This window comes from Bos grunniens, chromosome 24 (assembly GCF_055505025.1).
Source record: "Bos grunniens cultivar Pamir isolate PY7600 chromosome 24, Bosgru_T2T1.0, whole genome shotgun sequence".
Taxonomy (NCBI): Eukaryota; Metazoa; Chordata; class Mammalia; order Artiodactyla; family Bovidae; genus Bos; species Bos grunniens.
In genome coordinates, this window is record NC_141188.1 from 30715968 (window position 1) to 30735557 (window position 19590).

General features: G+C 40.9%; 1 protein-coding gene and 1 long non-coding RNA gene across 6 annotated transcripts in view; one reads left to right on the forward strand and one right to left on the reverse strand.

Annotated features, from left to right (window-relative positions):
* Positions 1-19590, forward strand: part of LOC147345995 (uncharacterized) — a 272600-nt gene that overhangs the window by 111796 nt on the left and 141214 nt on the right. The window lies entirely within an intron of this gene.
* On the reverse strand, positions 7448-9243 carry MOSPD2 (motile sperm domain containing 2). Its single transcript, XM_086372274.1, is given in 5 exon segments — positions 7448-7932; positions 7934-8066; positions 8069-8241; positions 8243-8736; positions 8738-9243. Coding segments are annotated over 5 exon segments (1467 nt in total). The 5' UTR covers positions 9059-9243; the 3' UTR covers positions 7448-7586.

Below are 19590 nucleotides of genomic sequence, written 5' to 3' on the forward strand. Positions count from 1 at the left end.
AGGACTCACTCCTGTCATTACTTAGCAGGCATTTCTTCATTACAGATTCAGTACTGAGGTTCTAAGGTGTTTTTTCAAGCAGGAGTTTGCTGACCTGGGCATTTAGTGTCGCTTCTTCTCTCCTCTCCCCCACCTTGTGTCAACCCACCCACTCTCTGCGTCCGTCATCCTTTGGCTCCTGCCTTTGGTCACCTTCTTCACTTACCACCCTGGCTCTGGCAGGGTCACAGTTTTGAGCCGTCCACTTTCATGTTGATTAACTGCCCAAGAAAATGAAGAGATTGAGCACGGATACTGCGTGGGAACTTTGTTGACCTCCTTAAGCTCTTCAACCTTTCCTGGACCTCCCCACTGCTCACAGGACAGTTCTTCTGACCCTTGAGTCAGCCTTTTTGTCATCACTCAAAGATGCCCAGCCTCCTGCTCACAGCCTTGACATTAGTATTTGTAAAATCATATCTACGTAAAAATTGCATGATGAATAAATAGAAACAGTGTTAATATGTCTCACTGGCCACTTCCGTGCCTCCCTCCTTCCATGTCCCTTTGTGGGGGACAGGAACAAGTAGGAGGCAGCCAGGGCAGTCAAGAGACACAAATGGTATGCAGGTGCCTCATCCGTATTCCGAGCACGATAGCAACCTTTAGTTTTGCACTGTGACAGGCTTCAACTTGCTGCTGAGAAAAGGAAATAGCTGTGTCAGCCAGAACTTTTACTCACCACAAAACTCGGTGGCTAACTATGTGGGTAAAGGCCTCTTGCAAGTCTTAGGAAAGAGTCTGGAGGAACCAGGGCTTGGGGATTTTGGGGGTGGCTGGGGGCTTCCAAGGTGGTGCTAGTGATAAAGAACCCACCTGCCAATGTAGATGTGGGTTCTGTCCCTGGGTCAGGAAGATCCCCTGGAAGAGGGCATGGCAACCTACCCCAGTATTCTTGTCTGGAGGATCTCCTGGACAGAGCAGCCTGGTGGGCTACAGTCCATAGGGTGGCAAAGAGTCAGGCACAACTGAAGCAACTTAGCATGCAGGCATAGCTAATAATACCCAATGATCTTTGATTAAAATGAGATTCTTTTAGCAGCTACATAAGTCTTCTCACTCTGGGGGAGACTGCTGACTTTCCAAGCAATAGAATCCTTCTTTACTCTGGGGGTCAACTAAGAGAACAAAACTTTCTTTAGGCTGGGTACCCCCTACCATGAGTGACCTAAAGCTTGAGAAAATAAAAGCTGACGGATTTTAATACCATCACAATTGCAAAAGAACAATTTGAGCCCAATTAAGTCATTTTCTAAGCTATGCAGTTTTTCTTTACAAGAGAACTTCCTTATGATCATTAATGAATACTTGACATTGGTGGATGCCCCTAATGTTTGCAGACTTGGGCCGTGGCAGAGGGCAAGATGAGTTTTCGGGGCTTTCTCACCACTGCTGTCCTCTGAGATAAGACTCTAGGACCAATTGACGATTAGAGCCACACAACTTGTTGTCTTTGCTATCCTACTCATCATTGCTGACCAAAAAGCAGTCACAGTGCTAGGTATGCCTGAGCTGAGTAAAGATGGGCAAAATTGTACATTTTTTGTATTTAAATTTCAACACACTTCTGTGTCTCAATAGATATAAGCAAGAGAAGTTTTCCCACTGAACAAGGTGTTGTAGTTCTTGCAAGGCTTAAAATTTTCTTACCCCATGGTATCCAGTTGGAGTGTTCAAAGAACGACTCCCAACACTGCTTCAAGGGGGTCTGTTCATTACAGATCCAGTTCTGAGGTTCAAGGCAAAATATTTGCAAATTGCTACCCATAATGCACAACTAACCCCTAAGCTAATTTTTTTTCAGTCCATTTTACGATGTAGGATTATGTTGATGTTATGAAATTTTAAAAATGAAAATTCTTGCCTGCTGCACAACAGTGCTCAAGGAAAACCCAGGAAAATTGAGCCTTCCTCATTAGATATTCAGATGAACAATCCAGGCACAGCAGAAGAAAGTTGAAAAGGAAAAAAAAAACAATAAAATAAATTCCTAAACAGTCTTTGATTATGATTCGCCTAAGATTAAAAAAATACATAGCTGCTGCTTCCTTTCTGATGGAGTTTACGGAAATACACACGTAAATGGAATGCCACTCTCTATTGGCCAAAAGAAGACAAGTGCCCCATGCGGTAGTGTTTCTCTTTCAATGGAAGTGCTCAGGCAGAGTCTGCATACCATTATCAGAGATGTTGTGATGAGGTGGAATAAATGACCCCTGAAAACTCCAAAATTCTATAGAACTACAGCTTTAGTAACATTCTCTTTCTTGAGGACAGTAAAGAAAGAGGAATTAATATTTAGGGGGCACCTGCTAAGAAGCACTTACCTTCCTTACAGCGTGAAGCACGGGCTTATCCCCAATTAGTGTTGCAGATTTTAATATTGTTTAAAAAGAATACAAGAAAATACCTTAAATTTACCTATTGAAGAGTTTCCACCTGCACTACGTTGTTTGGGTCTCTGGTAACTGTGGGAGATGTCGAGGGAAGATGTCTGTGTTCCCATTTGTAGACGGAGATACGCATCAGAGAGGCTGTGTAACTGGCCTCTGGGCACTCACCTAGATCAGTGAGAAGTTCCCTAATCTTCTTTAAAGTTTATTTTTCTTTTTAATTGGGGGATAATTGCTTTACAATGTTGTGTTGGTTTCTGCCGTACAGCAGTGTGAATCAGCTGGAAGTATATATTGAGCAAGATCAACAGGGTGGCCAATGAGCACAATCCATGAGGTTACTGATGTCCATAGTAGCTTCATAATTAAGAAGCTGAGTGTGCCTGTTGCCAACTTTCTCACCTGTCAATAGAAAAGAAATAATACCACCCCATCTGTTACAAAGGTTGGTTGAAAATATCTTCAAGGTAAGCAGTAATTTAGTTACAGTTTTAATTGTGATTATGATGTATATGGGGGTGCAGGATACAACCTTTATGTGTCATAACAGTTGTCAAACAGTTGGTAGTTTATAATAGAGTTCAATATGCTAATGCAATTTCACTCACAGTTTAAACATTTCTGCTTATTCAATTTGTTCATTTGGTCTCTACTGATGAAAATGCCTCCAAAACATAAAGTAGAAAGGATAATTTTGAAAAGGCCATAGTTCCACAATAGTTTATTAATAATTTGGTAGATTTTCACTAGATACTGTTTTACAAATGGCTTAGTTATATCATTTATAGTTTAATCATTTTATATTTTAACTATTACATTGTTTTACAAAACTGTTTTTAATGACCACATATAATTCCACCAAAGTGATTAAACAGTTTTCTAACTGATAGGCATTTAGGTTAAAAAACATTATAGGTAAGGTTTTTGGGCATCTACCTAACAGACATTAGGTAGGTAATGTTTTCTTTCATGTTTTTGTTTTTAATGAGAAAACAGGCTTAGGCAAGGCCAGGCCTGAATTTTAAGCATCTCAGTACACAATATTTTCCTAGTCCATATCTCCTGTAATAACACAACATGACTTTTAACATAGAGTGTTTGCTAAAACTGGTTGCATGTATTTCACTGTCCTGAAGTCCAAAGGAAATTGACCATAATATATATATATATATTTTTTTACCGACAGCTTTCTATAAATTTTTACTTACGATTAGATAAAAAAATTAAAATTCAAAGGTAATAAGGGATTGCTTTGTGACCCAAATAAAACATACCTAAACTCTAAGGGTGCCTTAGCGTGGATCTGGACTTAACCAATGACTGACACTCAGCATTCGATAGCCTTGGGCTTCAAATGGGGTATGGACTTCTATGGGAATCTAGGACTTCCATTAACTTTATTTATTTATTTTTTACTTATTTATTTATTTTATTTAATTTTATTTTTAAACTTTACATAATTGTATTAGTTTTGCCAAATATCAAAATGAATCCACCACAGGTATACATGTGTTCCCCATCCTGAACCCTCCTCCCTCCTCCCTCCCCATACCATCCCTCTGGGTCGTCCCAGTGCACCAGCCCCAAGCATCCAGTATGGTGCATCGAACCTGGACTTGCAACTCATTTCATACATGATACTTTACATGTTTCAATGCTATTCTCCCAAATCTTCCCACCCTCTCCCTCTCCCACAGAGTCCATAAGACTGTTCTATACATCAGTGTCTCTCTTGCTGTCTCATACACAGGGTTATTGTTACCATCTTTCTAAATTCCATATATATGCATTAGTATACTGTATTGATGTTTTTCCTTCTGGCTTACTTCACTCTGTATAATAGGCTCCAGTTTCATCCACCTCATTAGAACTGATTCCTTGCACTAGACCGTAGCTTCAGGTGCTTCCATTGTGTTTTTATTTATGATGTATTAATACTTTTACTAAAGCCTCTTGATGAAAGTGGAAGAGGAGAGTGAAAAAGTTGGCTTAAAACTCAACATTCAGAAAACAAAGATCATGACATCCAGTCCCATCACTTCTTGGGAAATAGATGGGGAAACAGTGTCAGACTTTATTTTTTTGGGTCCCAAAATCACTGCAGATGGTGACTGCAGCCATGAAATTAAAAGACGCTTACTCCTTGGAAGGAAACTTATGACCAACCTAGATAGCACATTCAAAAGCAGAGACATTACTTTGCCAACAATGGTCCGTCTAGTCAAGGATATGGTTTTTCCTGTGGTCATATATGGATGTGAGAGTTGGACTGTGAAGAAGGCTGAGTGCCAAAGAATTGATGCTTTTGAACTGTGGTGTTGGAGAAGACTCTTGAGAGTCCCTTGGACTGCAAGGAGATCCAACCAGTCCTTTCTGAAGGAGATCAGCCCTGGGATTTCTTTGGAAGGAATGATGCTAAAGCTGAAACTCCAGTACTTTGGCCACCTCATGTGAAGAGTTGACTCATTGGAAAAGGCTCTGATGCTGGGAGGGATTGGGGGCAGGAGGAGAAGGGGACGACAGCGGATGAGATGGCTGGATGGCATCACTGACTCGATGGACGTGAGTCTGAGTGAACTCCAGGAGTTGGTGATGGACAGGGAGGCCTGGCGTGCTGCGATTCATGGGGTCGCAAAGAGTCAGACATGACTGAGCGACTGAACTGAACTGAATACTTTTAAGCCTGAAAGAGATGAGGGACAGCAATTTTAACCTGGAAAGTGAACCAAGGACAGTCTTCTCTGAAGGCTAATAAATGTCCCTTTTTAAAAACATGGAATACTTAGTTAATTTAAATGATCACATCTGTGAGTCAAAATACATCTGGCCTTGCAGAAAACAGCCGGGGCCAGAAGCCAAGATGGTGAAGGCTGAATCCATTGTAGCAGGGAGATAATTGGTCTCAGAAGAAAAGGCTTCCAAAAGCTCGGCTATTCAACATGACTTCAAGGAGTGTCTCTGGGGGAAGACTGATCTTGACATGCCATTCTTCTTTCTGTGGTGTCCTCTGACAGTGTGTGAAGACGATGACAGGTATCAGGGGAGTCGAGAGAGAAGCTCCCAGAGTGTTTGCAGGAGATTCATTCCTGTGGCAGGCAAAGTCGATCAAGATGTGGACTCTTTGTTCAGTCCACTGGCTTCAAGGCAAGCTCCAACTCTGAGCAGAGGAGTAAGACCTCTGAAGGTGGCATGCCTCTTGCAGAGGCATGAAATGGTTTAGGGAAAGGGTGAATGTTTAGTCCGTCCTCTGTGCTAGAGTTTCCCCATCCGTGGGCTTAGAAGCTTTGGGAAATGAAGTGATGACTGTCAATGATGGATTTTTTTTTTTTTTTCCCCATCAAGAGTGAGTCTTGTGCACAAAAAATGTGATTCAAGGGTGACGTTGGTTTTAAATATTAATATTTAGTTGAATAAAGTTGCTCAAGTAAAACCTGAGTTTTTCCTTAAGCTTCTAAATCTTATTCAATAAAGGGTATGTTTTTGGGGAACTTTTATTAATCTTTGGTACCATTTGCAGACTTAGATCATTAACCTTTTAATAATTTAAACTGTGTTTATGTTTAATATTACTGACTTTCTTTTTAATCAGATTAACAAAGTTTCCCAAACTCAAGTGATACTTATGTCTAATAATAAGTTTACTTTATGAATAAAGTGAATCTTAAGAGCAGTGTTTCTCAAAGTGTGGTCCCTGGGCCAGCAGTGTCAGCATCACCTGAGAATTTGTTAAAAATGCAAATTCCCGGATTCTACCCCAGATCTACTGAATGAGGAACTGGTCTGGTAAGCTCTCCAGGGGATTCTGAAGGGTGGGAATGTTTGAGGACCAGTGCCTTAAATGTCCCTATGTTATATGCAAATTTATAAGATTTTTGGTTAATATCATGTCCAAATTGATCCTTTAATCAAAATCATGACTTATTTTGCATTGTTGTTCTTGTTCAGTTGTTAAGTCATGTATGACTCTTTGCAGCCCTGTGAACTGCAAAATGCCAGGCTTCCCTGTCCTTCACTGTCTCCCAGAGTTTGCTCAAACTCATGTCCATTGAGTCGGTGATGCCAACCAACCATCTCATGCTCTGCGTTCCCCTTCTTCTCCTATCCTCAATCTTTCCCAGCATCAGGGTCTTTTCCAATGAGTCAGCTCTTTGCATTCAGTTCAGTTCAGTCGCTCAGTTGTGTCCAACTCTTTGCGACCCCATGAATCGCAGAACACCAGGCCTCCCTGTCCATCACCAACTCCTGGAGTTCACTCAGACTCACGTCCATCGAGTCAGCGATGCCATCCAGCCATCTCATCCTCTGTCGTCCCCTTCTCCTCCTGCCCCCGATCCCTCCCAGCATCAGAGTCTTTTCCAATGAGTCAATTCTTCGCATGAGGTGGCCAAATAGGACAGCCTAATATGTCAAATTCTCTTATACGTTATCAGTACCTAAAATATCTCATATATAGGTTAGTTCTAAATCTAACATGAAAAATATCCTAAGACGTATGATTTAGTTCTTCCCAGAGAATATACTGTCCAACAAAACAGTTGCAGTTTTGCTTACCATGGGAATTAAGTTTTAAATTATATGTTATTAGCTCTTGGAGGTTGCTAATTGACCAAGGTTTTGGTTGGCTGTGTGATCAGAAACTGGTGACATTTAAGGTAACCTTCCTTTTATAGTCATTATGATGTAGAGCCCACAATTTCATGAAGGGAGTGATCACCTTTATCCACCACCTTGGGGATGAGATAGCTCATTCCCTGAATTTCAAGGGAGACTGAAGTCCACAGCCTCTACCCGTGTAATCCATAGTGCTTAGCTTTGGCTAATCTATGTATTATTTATTTATTTATTTTTAGATGTCTTTGATTTTATGATTAATTTTCAGTACATTTTGCTTAGTCACATTTAACAGACACACACATGTTAACAAGATATGTTATTAAATTCAACTGTCCAGACATCAGGGAAAAACATTTTAGTGAGTTTATGTAATTTTCACGTGAAACATTATACATTTCCAATTTTGACTAATTATTTCCACGTTTATTTGCCAAAGAACAAAACACATAGACAATTTGGGATTAGATTATAGTAACGCCAGTGATGTACCATATAAGGGGAAACCGCTGTGCACACACAGGGAGAAACTATGAACGGTACTTAGGGTGGACTGCGGTCACGTTCACGTCTGGAGGTGGCAAACTGATGGCAGAGGTCTTTGCTGGTTTTATCTGACATGTTAAAGGTGTGATCTTTCCATGTAAGACTAGATGGTTTACACCTCTCAACAATATGGCATCTTAACCTGTGCTCCATCACTTTGTTTCTAGGAACTTCCTTCCAGAACTGAGTTAATTCTGCTAGACCCGTGCCAGATGTCTGTTCCAATTCTGCAGCCATGACCAGAAAATGGTCTTGGGCAGAGACTGTTGAACCGCCATGGGGAGACACAAGTATATCAACTGAGGCACCAGGGTCACAACCGCTATTGCTGGGCTTGACTCTACTCTTCTGGAGCAGTTGTTCTCACCTTAAATGCCACTATGGTTTTTGTTACATTTGTCAACACTATCAAAGCTTTCTTCTCTCCTGAGTCTGTACTTCCAAAATACGGTTCTTCCACTGGGCTGATGTGTAATAAGGGCCCTTAAACACACTCAGTGGTTTCTTGAAAGTTTTCATTTTGGAATCAACTTTTTCATTCTCATCTGCTTTGGTAGTAGGTTCCATTATGTTACCCTTTTTAGGAAGAGTTGTATGTTCTTCATTAGAAATTGTTGCCAAGGTATCTTTGCCATCACTTTCTGTATCTTCTTGAAGCTTTATCCTCACTGGCAATAGGCCCATTTTCACACAACGGTGTTTGGAAATCATCATCTACAAGTGGTGGGTAGCTATACTTGAAAGGCTCAGTTCCACCCATGTGAGAAGGCAGGTATTCTACACTGACATAGTCTTGGATGTCATTTTTACTCGTAAACTTCAACAAACTCACTTCTTCTGGACCAAGCCAGGTTTTCATAATTTTGAAAGCAGCATTCATTATCCAAGGCATATCAAAGATCACTATTTTTGAGAGGTATTTAGAGTAATAAACCTTAAAGCAGTTGATGATAAAGCATACAAAGTCCATATCTATGTTATTTAGTCCAGTCTCTGACAGGTCAAACATCATTGTAACTGGCTTCCCATTTGCTCTCTTAGCATAGCATTCCAACCAGAATGCAATAAGCTTCTTTTTGTCCAACATGGTCTTATGGTCTTTTATATGGTACTTCACCCTGATCCAGAATAACTTGTTGCCTTCTTTTGTCATAACCATGGAGATAAATGCCACCAATTTCCAATAGCCACCTGGGAATGGAGACTTCGGTCAGGTCATTGACAGCCATTTCTTTCCTCCACTGAAAACTCTCATCAAGCATCTTCAGTGTTTCATCTACAACATTATGCCTCCAAGCCAAGTAACTTTCAACCCAGTTATCATCTTGCTGTAGCCTTTCAACATCACGTGAATCATACTTATCTGACTTATCTGTCACATACTCAGCTTCAAACCTCCGTCGAACCTCAGAGATGAGCTTGGCTTTATTCTGGGCTTGATACTCAGCGATAGTCGTGGTCGTGGACATGATCAGAGTTAGCTTCACTCCTTTCCACAGCTGCGGTCTGAATATCTCAGCACTGGGCAAGCTGGCCAGGAGGTAAAGAGGGAAGGGCGGGAGGTCTATTATTTATTTCTATTCTGAATTCTTGCTTTTCCTATCTGTCCCCTCTGACAACTGACCTGCATTTTTTAAATGGCTCCTGAATGAATTTACTGTATCACAAAATTGACTTGGATGTCACTTTTCTTCAGAGGTTACTTCCATGACAAAGACAAGGGGTCTGTAAAACCTTATGCACCTTACATGTGGTCAGTGAATTATAAGTATTTGGTTTTGTGCACCTGCAGTTACTTTTCAGTCAAGTGGACTGGCTGTTGTACTTAGAAAATACAGCATTGAGCATTACTTGAGCATTACTGATTTTATTGTAGCTTTTGGTCATTATGTATTATTTTCATCTGTAGGAGCTAAACATACAGCTGAATGGAAATAGTCATAGTCATTTTCTGTTAAAAGTGTCCTCATTTGGGAAAAGCACCATAAGCAAATAAAAGGAGAGGTGCTTGATGCAAAATGCATTTAGTTATCTGTCCTATTAATTATGATCCAAGAGCAACATATTTTCTGCCAAAATGAAGTAGTTTGGGCATAGAGGCTGAAAATATATAGTGAATTTTGCTATAATACATAAGTCTAAAGGTGATTCTGCTAACATCAAGAGTATATATTTAGAATGGATTTCCAGTGGGGTGTTGCAGATATAATTCTGTCTAGCTTGAGTAATTTCCTATTTCTATTTCTGTGAACAAACTATCTACTTGTCAACGTCTCCGCAACCACCACTGCCAGGCATCTTGCATGTGTCGCAGGTGCCCCAACTGGTCTCCCTGCCCCACCCTCACCACTGCCTTTGCCCATTGACATGGCTTCCATAGAAATCCCACAAAGCTCTCAAAATCACATCACATCACTCTTTTGCCCCAAACCCTCCAGTGCCTTGCCATCTCTTTCTGAGGAAGAGATCTTTACAATGGCTGCCAGGGGGCAGCTCAGAGGCTAAAGAATCTGCCTGCAATGCAGGAAACCTGGGTTCGATCCCTGGGCCGGGTTGGGAAGATTCCCCTGGAGAAGGGAATGGCTACCCACCCACTCCAGTATTCTTGCCCGGAGAATTGCATGGACAGAGGAGCCTGGCGGGCTACAGTCTATGAGGTCACAGAGAGTCAGACATGACTGAGCAACTAACACTGACTTTTCAGGGCCCTCTGTGATGTGACTTTCGTTCTGTCTGACCTCACTGCCACTTTTCTAGCCACTTGAATGCTTTGCTAAACACAATCGTGTTTTCTTGTTTTGCCTCAAGGCTTTTGAATTTGCAGTTTCGTCTGCTGAAAGTAGATCTGCCCCTGGTGTTGATGTGATTCCTCACTGTCTTAACAACTTTGCTCAAATGTTACCTCTTTGACGAAGCCCATCCCATCCGCCTAATTAAAAAGGCGAAGTCTGCCTTTGTACTACCTTGCCCCCTTTCCTGCTCTGATTTTTTTTTTTTTCATGAAGATACTCACCACCTTTTAATCACCTGATTATCTGTCTTCTCCCTGATGAATGTAAACTGAGGCAGGATTTTTTTCTCTGCTGTATCCCCTGTGTTTGAAATGATGGCAGCACCCACAGTCAGCCCTCAATAAGTAGTAGTTGAGTGAAATAAATAAATGGGCTGGAAAAGGGAGAAGAGATCTCTTTATTATGCATCCTCATCAACTTCCACTGGTGGTCCCAGAATATATTTATACAAATTGTGGCCCTGGTCCTCTCTGGAGGAATGCATCTCCCAGTGGCTGTGTTGTGAATAGCTATTGTAGAGAGCTGTAGAAACTGTCTTTCAAGAGCTAGAGTGAGTCAAAAACAGAGTGGAGTATCAGAACTTCCTATGCACAGGAGGAATATCGCTCTCCCCACTCATAAATCCCCCCTGTAATTGCCTCAGAATTTGTGCAAATGTCACTGTCTCTCCATGGCCTGCCATTCCTCACCCCATACTCAGCCCATCCCCAAGCCTAGAACATCAGGGACAGGGAGGTAGGGGCCTAGCTCTGCCACTCATTCCTCATAGGGGCATTCACAGTCATGGCAGTCTAACGTTGTGGACTTGTTGTCCAATCTTACTGTTGGTTTGGGCTAATGATACAGTTTAGGCCAAGACATTTCTTACCTATGCCTTGGTAGTATCTATTCTTTCAGCTCCACACTTGCTTTTGCTTCGTGCTGGGATTGGAAGACTGCAACTGTTTACCAAGCCGTCTTTGCCAGCTGTCTAAAAGGAGTGCAGCTCCAGTTTTAACACTTAGGACTCATGTGGTTCCATCAAAGTAGCAGTCTGTGTGGGCTCACAAGAGTCTGTCCGGGAGCAGTAGTGGTTTCCTGATCCTAGATGAGCAACAATTCTCTTTTTCCCTCTTCCAACACCCCTCCCATCAGCCTTAGAAATTCCAGCTCCTCTGTAACCAGGGTCGTTTCTCAACATTGCTCTGTTTGAAATATGGAGTGTGTTTTCCTGTTTCTGGTTGGATGCTGATGAACTATTCAAATCCTAAACGTATGATTTTTTCCTCTGCTTTCCAAGTGCATAGATCACAACAATATGGCTAGTCTATAAAATCTGAGAATCACAAAGAGAATCTTGTTGACAGGTTAACTAGAAGTGGGGTGTCCTATGTGATCGGTTAGGGGTGCATATTTGGTTTTCTCTTTGCTCCTAAGTAGGAAGCAGGGTCAAAAATTGGGGAAGCTGTCAGCTTTAAGGCTTGGACATTTGGGGCTGATTATTACAAAGTTATTGTTTGGCCTCCTTAGTTGTTACTAGAGGTAGCAGTCTGACTTCCTGCAAGGCTGATTTATAGTAGCCTTGATTTCCAGGGCTGGTGATTATAAAGGGTTAGTTTCCTGGGCAGGCTGCTGCCAGTCCTGGGTCAGAGTTCTATTTTGATATATGGCCTGGCCACTGTTTCTTTATGTGGTCAGTCCCTCAGAGTTAAAGGTCTTGTGGAATCCTCACTTTCCTGCTGAATTCAGAGAAGCTTGTTGGATCTGGGCCAAAGCTACAATCTTGGGTTAAAGGGAAGAATGGCTGTCTCGGGCCTTTTAAGCACTTTGAGTCAGGTCATGAGCCCCAGAACAGAGTGGAGGCTGAAATCAAGAGACAGATTTAATATCTCACCCTAATGCCAGAAACTCAGAATCGCCTGATCAGTCAGCCTACTTTCTTGAGAAGTAGACTCCTCATTCAAATCTAGGGAAATCTGGACAGTTGAATTTTAAAAGCTACAAAAATTGGCAGTGTGTTTATTTTCCAGATAACTTTTTTTTTTTTTTAGAATTATATTTTGAGGTGTTTGCTCAGACTTCCAACAACCCCTGAACAATACTGAGTACATTTGATCTCTTTGTTAATTTTGGTTTACATTTAAAAGTCTTACAAGAAAGTCCCCAAAGGAGAGTTAACAACTGCATGAACAGCAATCACACATATTGCTTGCTGGGTGTTCCAGCCTGTCTGGAATGGGGCCCCAGCAATGCTCTTTGCATGACGTAATTATAAATGAAAATACATCTGTGGTGAACAAAAGCATTTCATCCCATGCAATTGATCTTGCATTACATCTCCTTCAGTGGAGAAGTCACGGTTTGTTAAAAATACAATATATTTTCCGCTAAAAAATTCATTGCTTCTACAACTGATTTTCTATTTTGTCAGACCAGTTCTTGGTTTCCTCTTGAAATCACTTCATAGCAGTGGACACAGGATGGGAGAAAGAGAACATGACAGAGTTATTACACAAACCCGTTGGCTGTGGCAGAGGGCCAGAATGAAACCTAAACACAGTCTCGTTTCCAGATAACACTGCAAAGCTATCAAGTAGCACCTGCCTTTCTCCCCCTGCCTCTTGTTTTCTGTCTTAAAATGATCTAGATCACCCTCACTTTGGTAGAAAACAACATCTGAATCCAGGAACCTTCTTTTTTATTGGCAACTTTTATCGATTCTCTAAAATGTCTTTGGCTGGACCGACTGTTCTCAGCTTCTGTCTTTTGTGATGATGACATAGCACTGGCTCATGTGTTTAAGCCGCCCGCCCAGGTTTTTTCCCCTTCTTGGAGACAAAGAAGTGTTGCCGTCATTTGATATCCTTGAAGCAGAAGCAAGAGCTTCAAAGGACGCCCAGGAGAGTCATAGGAACAGGCTTCCCAGCTGCTTCCTGAATGATGCATTTCATGTAAATTCCTTCCAAAAAACATTGGCATCCCAGGCAAAAGGCCCCACGAAATCTGTATCTGGAGGCTGCATGCCTTAAAGAATCTTTTTTTAAGTCTGTGTTTGCTGGGAGTATACGTTTTAGGTTGATCCTTTAGCTATGCCTTTGAATTCTCAGACACACTTGGGGTACACTGAAATGCCCAGACAGATGCATATGCCCCTATTTCCTGGACATTCAGCATGTTCAGACTGTGTGAAGATCAGTTTGTAATGGGAAGATTTTTCAGCCTGCCTCTGTAGTCAATGATATACTCCATCTTTACTAGGTTGGAATGGAGAAGGCAATAGCAACCCACTCCAGTACTCTTGCCTGGAAAATCCCATGGACGGAGGTGCCTGGTGGGCTGCAGTCCTTAGGGTTGCTAAGAGTCGGACATGACTGAGCAGCGTCACTTTCACTTTTCACTTTCATGCATTGGAGAAGGAAATGGCAACCCACTCCAGTGTTCTTGCCTGGAGAATCTCAGGGATGGGGGAGCCTGGTGGGCTGCCATCTCTGGGGTTGCAGAGTTGGAAACGACTGAAGCGACTTAGCAGCAGCAGCAGCAGTGTAAAAATGGTTGTTTCAAGGGGCCTCTTAGGAGAAAAGCCATTTTACTGTAGGCTTTCCAGATAGGTCAAATAGTAAAGAATCCACCTGTAATGTGGGAGACCTGGGTTCAATCCCTGGGTCATGAAGATCCCCTGGAGAAGGAAATGGCAGCCCATTTCAGTATTCTCACCTGGAGAATTCCATGGATAGAGGAGCCTGGTGAGCTGCAGTTCATGGGGTCGCAAACAGTTGGACACGACTGAGTGTCTAACACTTCAACACACTTCCCTATCCTTTTCCAGACTTGTTTTCCATGTGAACCACATAGCATGGGTGTGGTTATTTCTATAGGAGAGATCCATTCATTGCCCACTGAAGCTGCCTCTAGTTTTAATGAGTAGAGAAAAGGCTTTTCTTTTGACACTTTAAGCCATACGTAGGATGCGACCTCTGAAGGGTGTTTTTGTTTTTAAGTGATTTGGTTAAAACAAATTTAATTTGGGGAAGCATGCACAAGAAATATTTTAGACTGGCTTCCATCATGACCTCCTTGGTAACCCAAGTCCCCTTGCCTTCCAGCTCCCCTTGCCTTCTCCTCCACCTTAAACACAAAGAGAGACTACTGCTCCAACACCCAGGGGGCTGCATCTTGCTTTGAAGGATGCAGCAGAATGCTCAGGCTGCCAAATTCCTGATGACCAGAGAGGTCTTGCTAGGGACCAATTTAAGTTGGCAAGCACATAAGCTTCATTGGGCTATTTCAAAGTTCATACAGCTTTAGCGCTAATCCTCTTAACATATTAAGCTGAGTAACTCACAGACTATGATGGCAGTGGCATAAAGGCCCCTTCTATTTTGATTTACATTTCTCTGCATGCTAGCATGCCAGTCAATTCACTCTCCCCTCCAAATGCCTTCTTCACCGTGCCCTGCCCCAAGATGGTGGAAATTATTTGTAGCCCAAACTGCTTGGGCTAATTTATTTGAAGATCTTATATAACACTATTTTCCCAAAACCTTGGAACACTTACAAGTATATTGGCTTAGTGATTGGGTTTTTCTTTTTTTTTTTCCCCCTTCTGCAAAGGATAACATCTTGGCTGTATACAAGGTAAGCACTTCCAGTATGAATGTTTAATGAAGATGAAGTCAGCATGCAGCTTGCTGTTTATTTTGCTTTCTAATAAACTCAGACTCAGCAATAGTCTTATTACTGATGTGACTCCTTGCAACGATTTTTCAGCTGCTGTATGCTCAGAAGGAATTTCCTTCAATATTACCATGCTTATGATAAATTTAACTACACAAAGTATGAAGATGTCAAGGTGGTGAAGAAGCTAAACATAACCCTTAAGAACTTTTTTTTTAAAACCTCCAAACACCATGTGTGTGTTCGTATATGACAGAAACAGAGCCAGAAAGAGTAAACTCTGAGGTTTTCCAAATGTATTTCAGATTCCAAATGGGTCTTATGTGGATGCTACCAGGGGGAAAAAAAAAAATCCACGACTGGTGGAATAAAAATGCTTGTGTGAAAAAAGAGTTAGAAACCCAGAGGAAAACAGGCTGTTGAAAACCTAGAAACACTACAAGAGTCTAAGAAATGTCAAAAAGAACTCAGCATAGACCCAGTCCAGAGATTATACCCCAGTCCCAGCTGAGTTGCGAGCTGGTTGTGCTTCCTCAGACAAGATGCTTTGCCCTCTGGCTTGAGTTTACTGTCTTGTAAAATGTCCAGGTGTCACTAGTATGACCCTAAGGTACCTTTAGGGGCTTCCCAGGTGGTTCAGTTGTAAAGAATCTGCCTGCCAATGTAAGAGATACAGGTTTGATCCCTGAGTGGGGAAGATCACCTGGAGAAGGAAATGACAACTTAAAAACTGGATGCTAACACTGTGACAATGAGGACCATTCCCTGAGGACATATATCCCAGTTGACTGTAAGCATATCTTTTCTAGAATCCTGTAAGTCACCCACAAAGGCAAGTATTACAAGGTCCATTTTAAAGTCGTAAAAATACAGCTTGGAGAATAATCTGGCCAAAGTCACATTGATTATAAACGGAGGATTTGGGATCCACACTCAAGTTTTCCTGACTTCACAGCCCCTTTGCTTTTTGGTTTTGCTGCCTTTTCAAAGCTGGCAGAAATGCTAGTGGGCTTTGATGAGCATGGAGAAGTAGCCACAACCATCTCCTTTCCTCACCTTTCCCCTCTGGTATCATAAATGATACTTGCTTGGATGCTGAGACAGATTACAGAAATAAAGTCCACATTTGTTCAGATTCAATAGACAGCTTTTGGTTGAAAGGAAGGAACACAGAAATGGAAGGTGAAGTCTTGGATTATGTGTTACTGTTTAAAAACCCGCTCATTTTTAGACCTGTGGAAAAGCAGAAACAAGAATAAATGGAAATCCAGTCATTTAAAAGCAAATTTAAAATCTTGTCAAAAGGATGAGAAATTCCATATGTTGCTGGAAACTCTTCCAACCTCAAATAGGCACCCCAAATTGTCTGATGACCAAGATACTCAATGTCTGTGTTGGAAAATGAAAGTATCATGGTTCAGAACACAGTCATGAGTTCTGCTGTCTCTGGTAATGAAACTAATTCTATAAGGTGAATGGATGGGAGTAATTGGTACATTGCTAGCCTGAGAAACACCAAATAAATAGATCATGAGGTGGGAGGACCACTTAGCTTTTTAAAGAGATGATGCCATATGGAAGACCATTGGCCTTGGAGTTAGATGAGTTCCTGTTACAGCTCAGGGTGTGGTAGTAGGAAGATACCTATCCTTCCTGTGGGTATTCGTACCTATGAAATGAGACTGGTAATACCTGCCTCAGAAGATGCAGTGTGGTAATATATACAAATGCACTTACAGTCACTGGCACATGGTGGAAACTCAAAACTATAATCTATCTTTATCTTCCCTTTCTGTTTTACTCAAATCCCTCATTTCACAGTTGAATTCAGCTTATACTAGGGAAGAGTCAATGGAAGCAAAATAGCTGTTCACCATCTTTGTCTTGATGGTCTTTCAAATGCCTATGGATGTACAATTTATTCTTGAGTCTCAGATGTGTCTTCCCCACTCCAAAACGTTGTGCAGATGCTGATAAATCTTATTTTCATTTTTGAGCATTTTCTCAAACTTCTCATGTATCACTGGTCTGGAGAGACAATATAATTATTAAAAATATAGCAAGAGCATTGACTATAGAGTCAGATTGCTGGATTTAAATCTCATATTCAACATCTAAAATTCCTGTGATCGGGAGAAACATGCTTACCTCTCTATGACTCAGGTTTCTCATTTGTAAAATTATAGTAACAGTATTATATAACTCACTTTCGAAGGCTAATACTTTAAAAATTCTTAGAAATAATACCTGGGAATACTGATACGTATTAGCTGTCACTATGATTACTATCATTAATGTATTATACTTAAGGAGAGCTTATCACTCGGGATTTTCATAGATATTCGAGCATTTTGTGCATTTAACATTTCTTTTAACTCACTGACACACTTTCACTTGCATATGCCTTTATTTACATATGGATATCTAGGCGTCTTACATAGAGTTACTCTGTGTATTGTTTTAGTGCATCTTATACTTTCTGTTTTGATTCATCTTTCAGATATATAAGTGGACCTAGTTCGTTTATTTTTGAGTTCTATAAATCTTTATAGGCATATAGCTTCTTTTTATGTTTTCCCTTCAATGTCCATTTAAGTTAATTTAGCCTTTTCCCTTCCCCAACAAAGCTGTGGTGAACAACCTTAAATATATAATTTTGTGTATCTACTTGAAGGTTTCTCAGAGATGTGTACATAGAAATAGGATGACCTTGTTGGAAAATATATGCAGTCTTGATTTCAATTAACACTGCCAGACTGAGCATCTAGTAGAATGCTCTTTTGCTGGCCTAGGTTAAACTGATAAATTTCTGGTCTTATGGTTGCAGACTCTTTACCATGAGTGCCACCCGGGAAGCCCAGGAATTCCTTATGTATCCTCAATATGAATCATTTGTCACTTATGCACACTGACAAGCACTGTTGTAAGCCATTAGTAGCACAATGTTAAGGCAGACTGCTGTGATTCAAATACTGACTCCCCCATTCATTAATTTTGTGACCTTGCTCAAATTCCTTAACCTCGCTGAGGTTTAGTTTCCTCATCTATAAATTAGAGTGGTAACTGACTACCTTCAGGGAGAACTATGAGGACTAATTGAGTCAAAGCATACAAACCATTTAGACTAGAACATGGCACAGAAAGGGCTGGTTGTCTTTTGGAAATTTTAATATGCCAAATACAGCAATTTTTACTTTTTTTTCACTCTATTCTAATGATTTGACCCTACCCTTATGCTCATTCAATTCCCCTCATGCTCCTTGATGAAACTGTGTGCTGTTAGGTCAAGAACCATGTCTTGGTAGATTTTTGTTTCCAATAAATGGCCTATCCCATATAGGAAGTATCAATTTCACGTTTGTAGAACAAATGACTGGATGGATGCTTCTGGTGCATGTCACCTCTCTTGTTAGTAAAGTCCCCTTTCATTTCCTTAAGGTATAGTTGGTGCCACTGAAGGGCGAGTTCCTTTCCTCCAGTAGCATTGTGATGAAATCTACGGAGAGACCCCCTTTGGGGACTTATGTTACTTACTAATAGCTGAATTTTTGAGACAAGAGTTCCTAATATATTTAAAAACTGACTTCAACAGAAGAGCTGCTTTTCACTTTCCATTACAACTGCAAACTGGAAAAACATTTATTCCAGTTCCATCATGTGGGTCAGTTTTTGAACTTTAGGTGTCCCTGTGGTATATGAATGTAAAGACATGACTGATATCTTGGTAAAAATCTCTTCATAAAGTCCAAAGAGACCTGCACAGAATCCAGAATGAATTGCAGATGAATTTAAGATTAGACACCCTATCCTGATTTATAATTCAGTTCTCTTAGACTTTTTGTAGTGTAAAGTTTTAGAAATATTCAGATTATCTCAAAATGGGACCTTGAATTTCAAGATTCTCTGAACTCATGTAAGAAAAATGTGTTTTTAACCTTGAAGATTTCCCTTAACTTGGTGTGGAACTTCAATTTTGATAAAAATCCATAAAGGGTAACTCATAGAACAAAAGGTAAATGATAAAACGTGTATTAATGCAATTTAAAAGAGCTGAGAGAATGCAAGGAGGAATAAAAAGGATCAGGCAAAAGGGAAGTGACATTGAATGATAATTAATAGTTTTACAAGATATTAAAACCTTAGTAGTATCTTTTTATGGAGAAGGAAATGGCAACCCACTCCAGTGTTCTTTCCTGGAGAATCCCATGGACAGAGAAGCCTGGTAGGCTGCAGTCCATGGGGTCGCACAGAGTCAGACACGACTGAAGCTACTTAGCAGCAGCAGCAGCAGTATCTTTTTATGATTCATATACTACATATTTGGCTGAAACTAGCCATGAAATTAAAAGACGCTTACTCCTTGGAAGAAAAGTTATGACCAACCTAGATAGCATATTCAAAAGCAGAGACATTACTTTGCCAACAAAGGTTCATCTAGTCAAGGCTATGGTTTTTCCAGTGGTCATGTATGGATGTGAGAGTTGGACTGTGAAGAAGGCTGAGTGTCGAAGAATTGATGCTTTTGAACTGTGTTGGAGAAGACTCTTGAGAGTCCC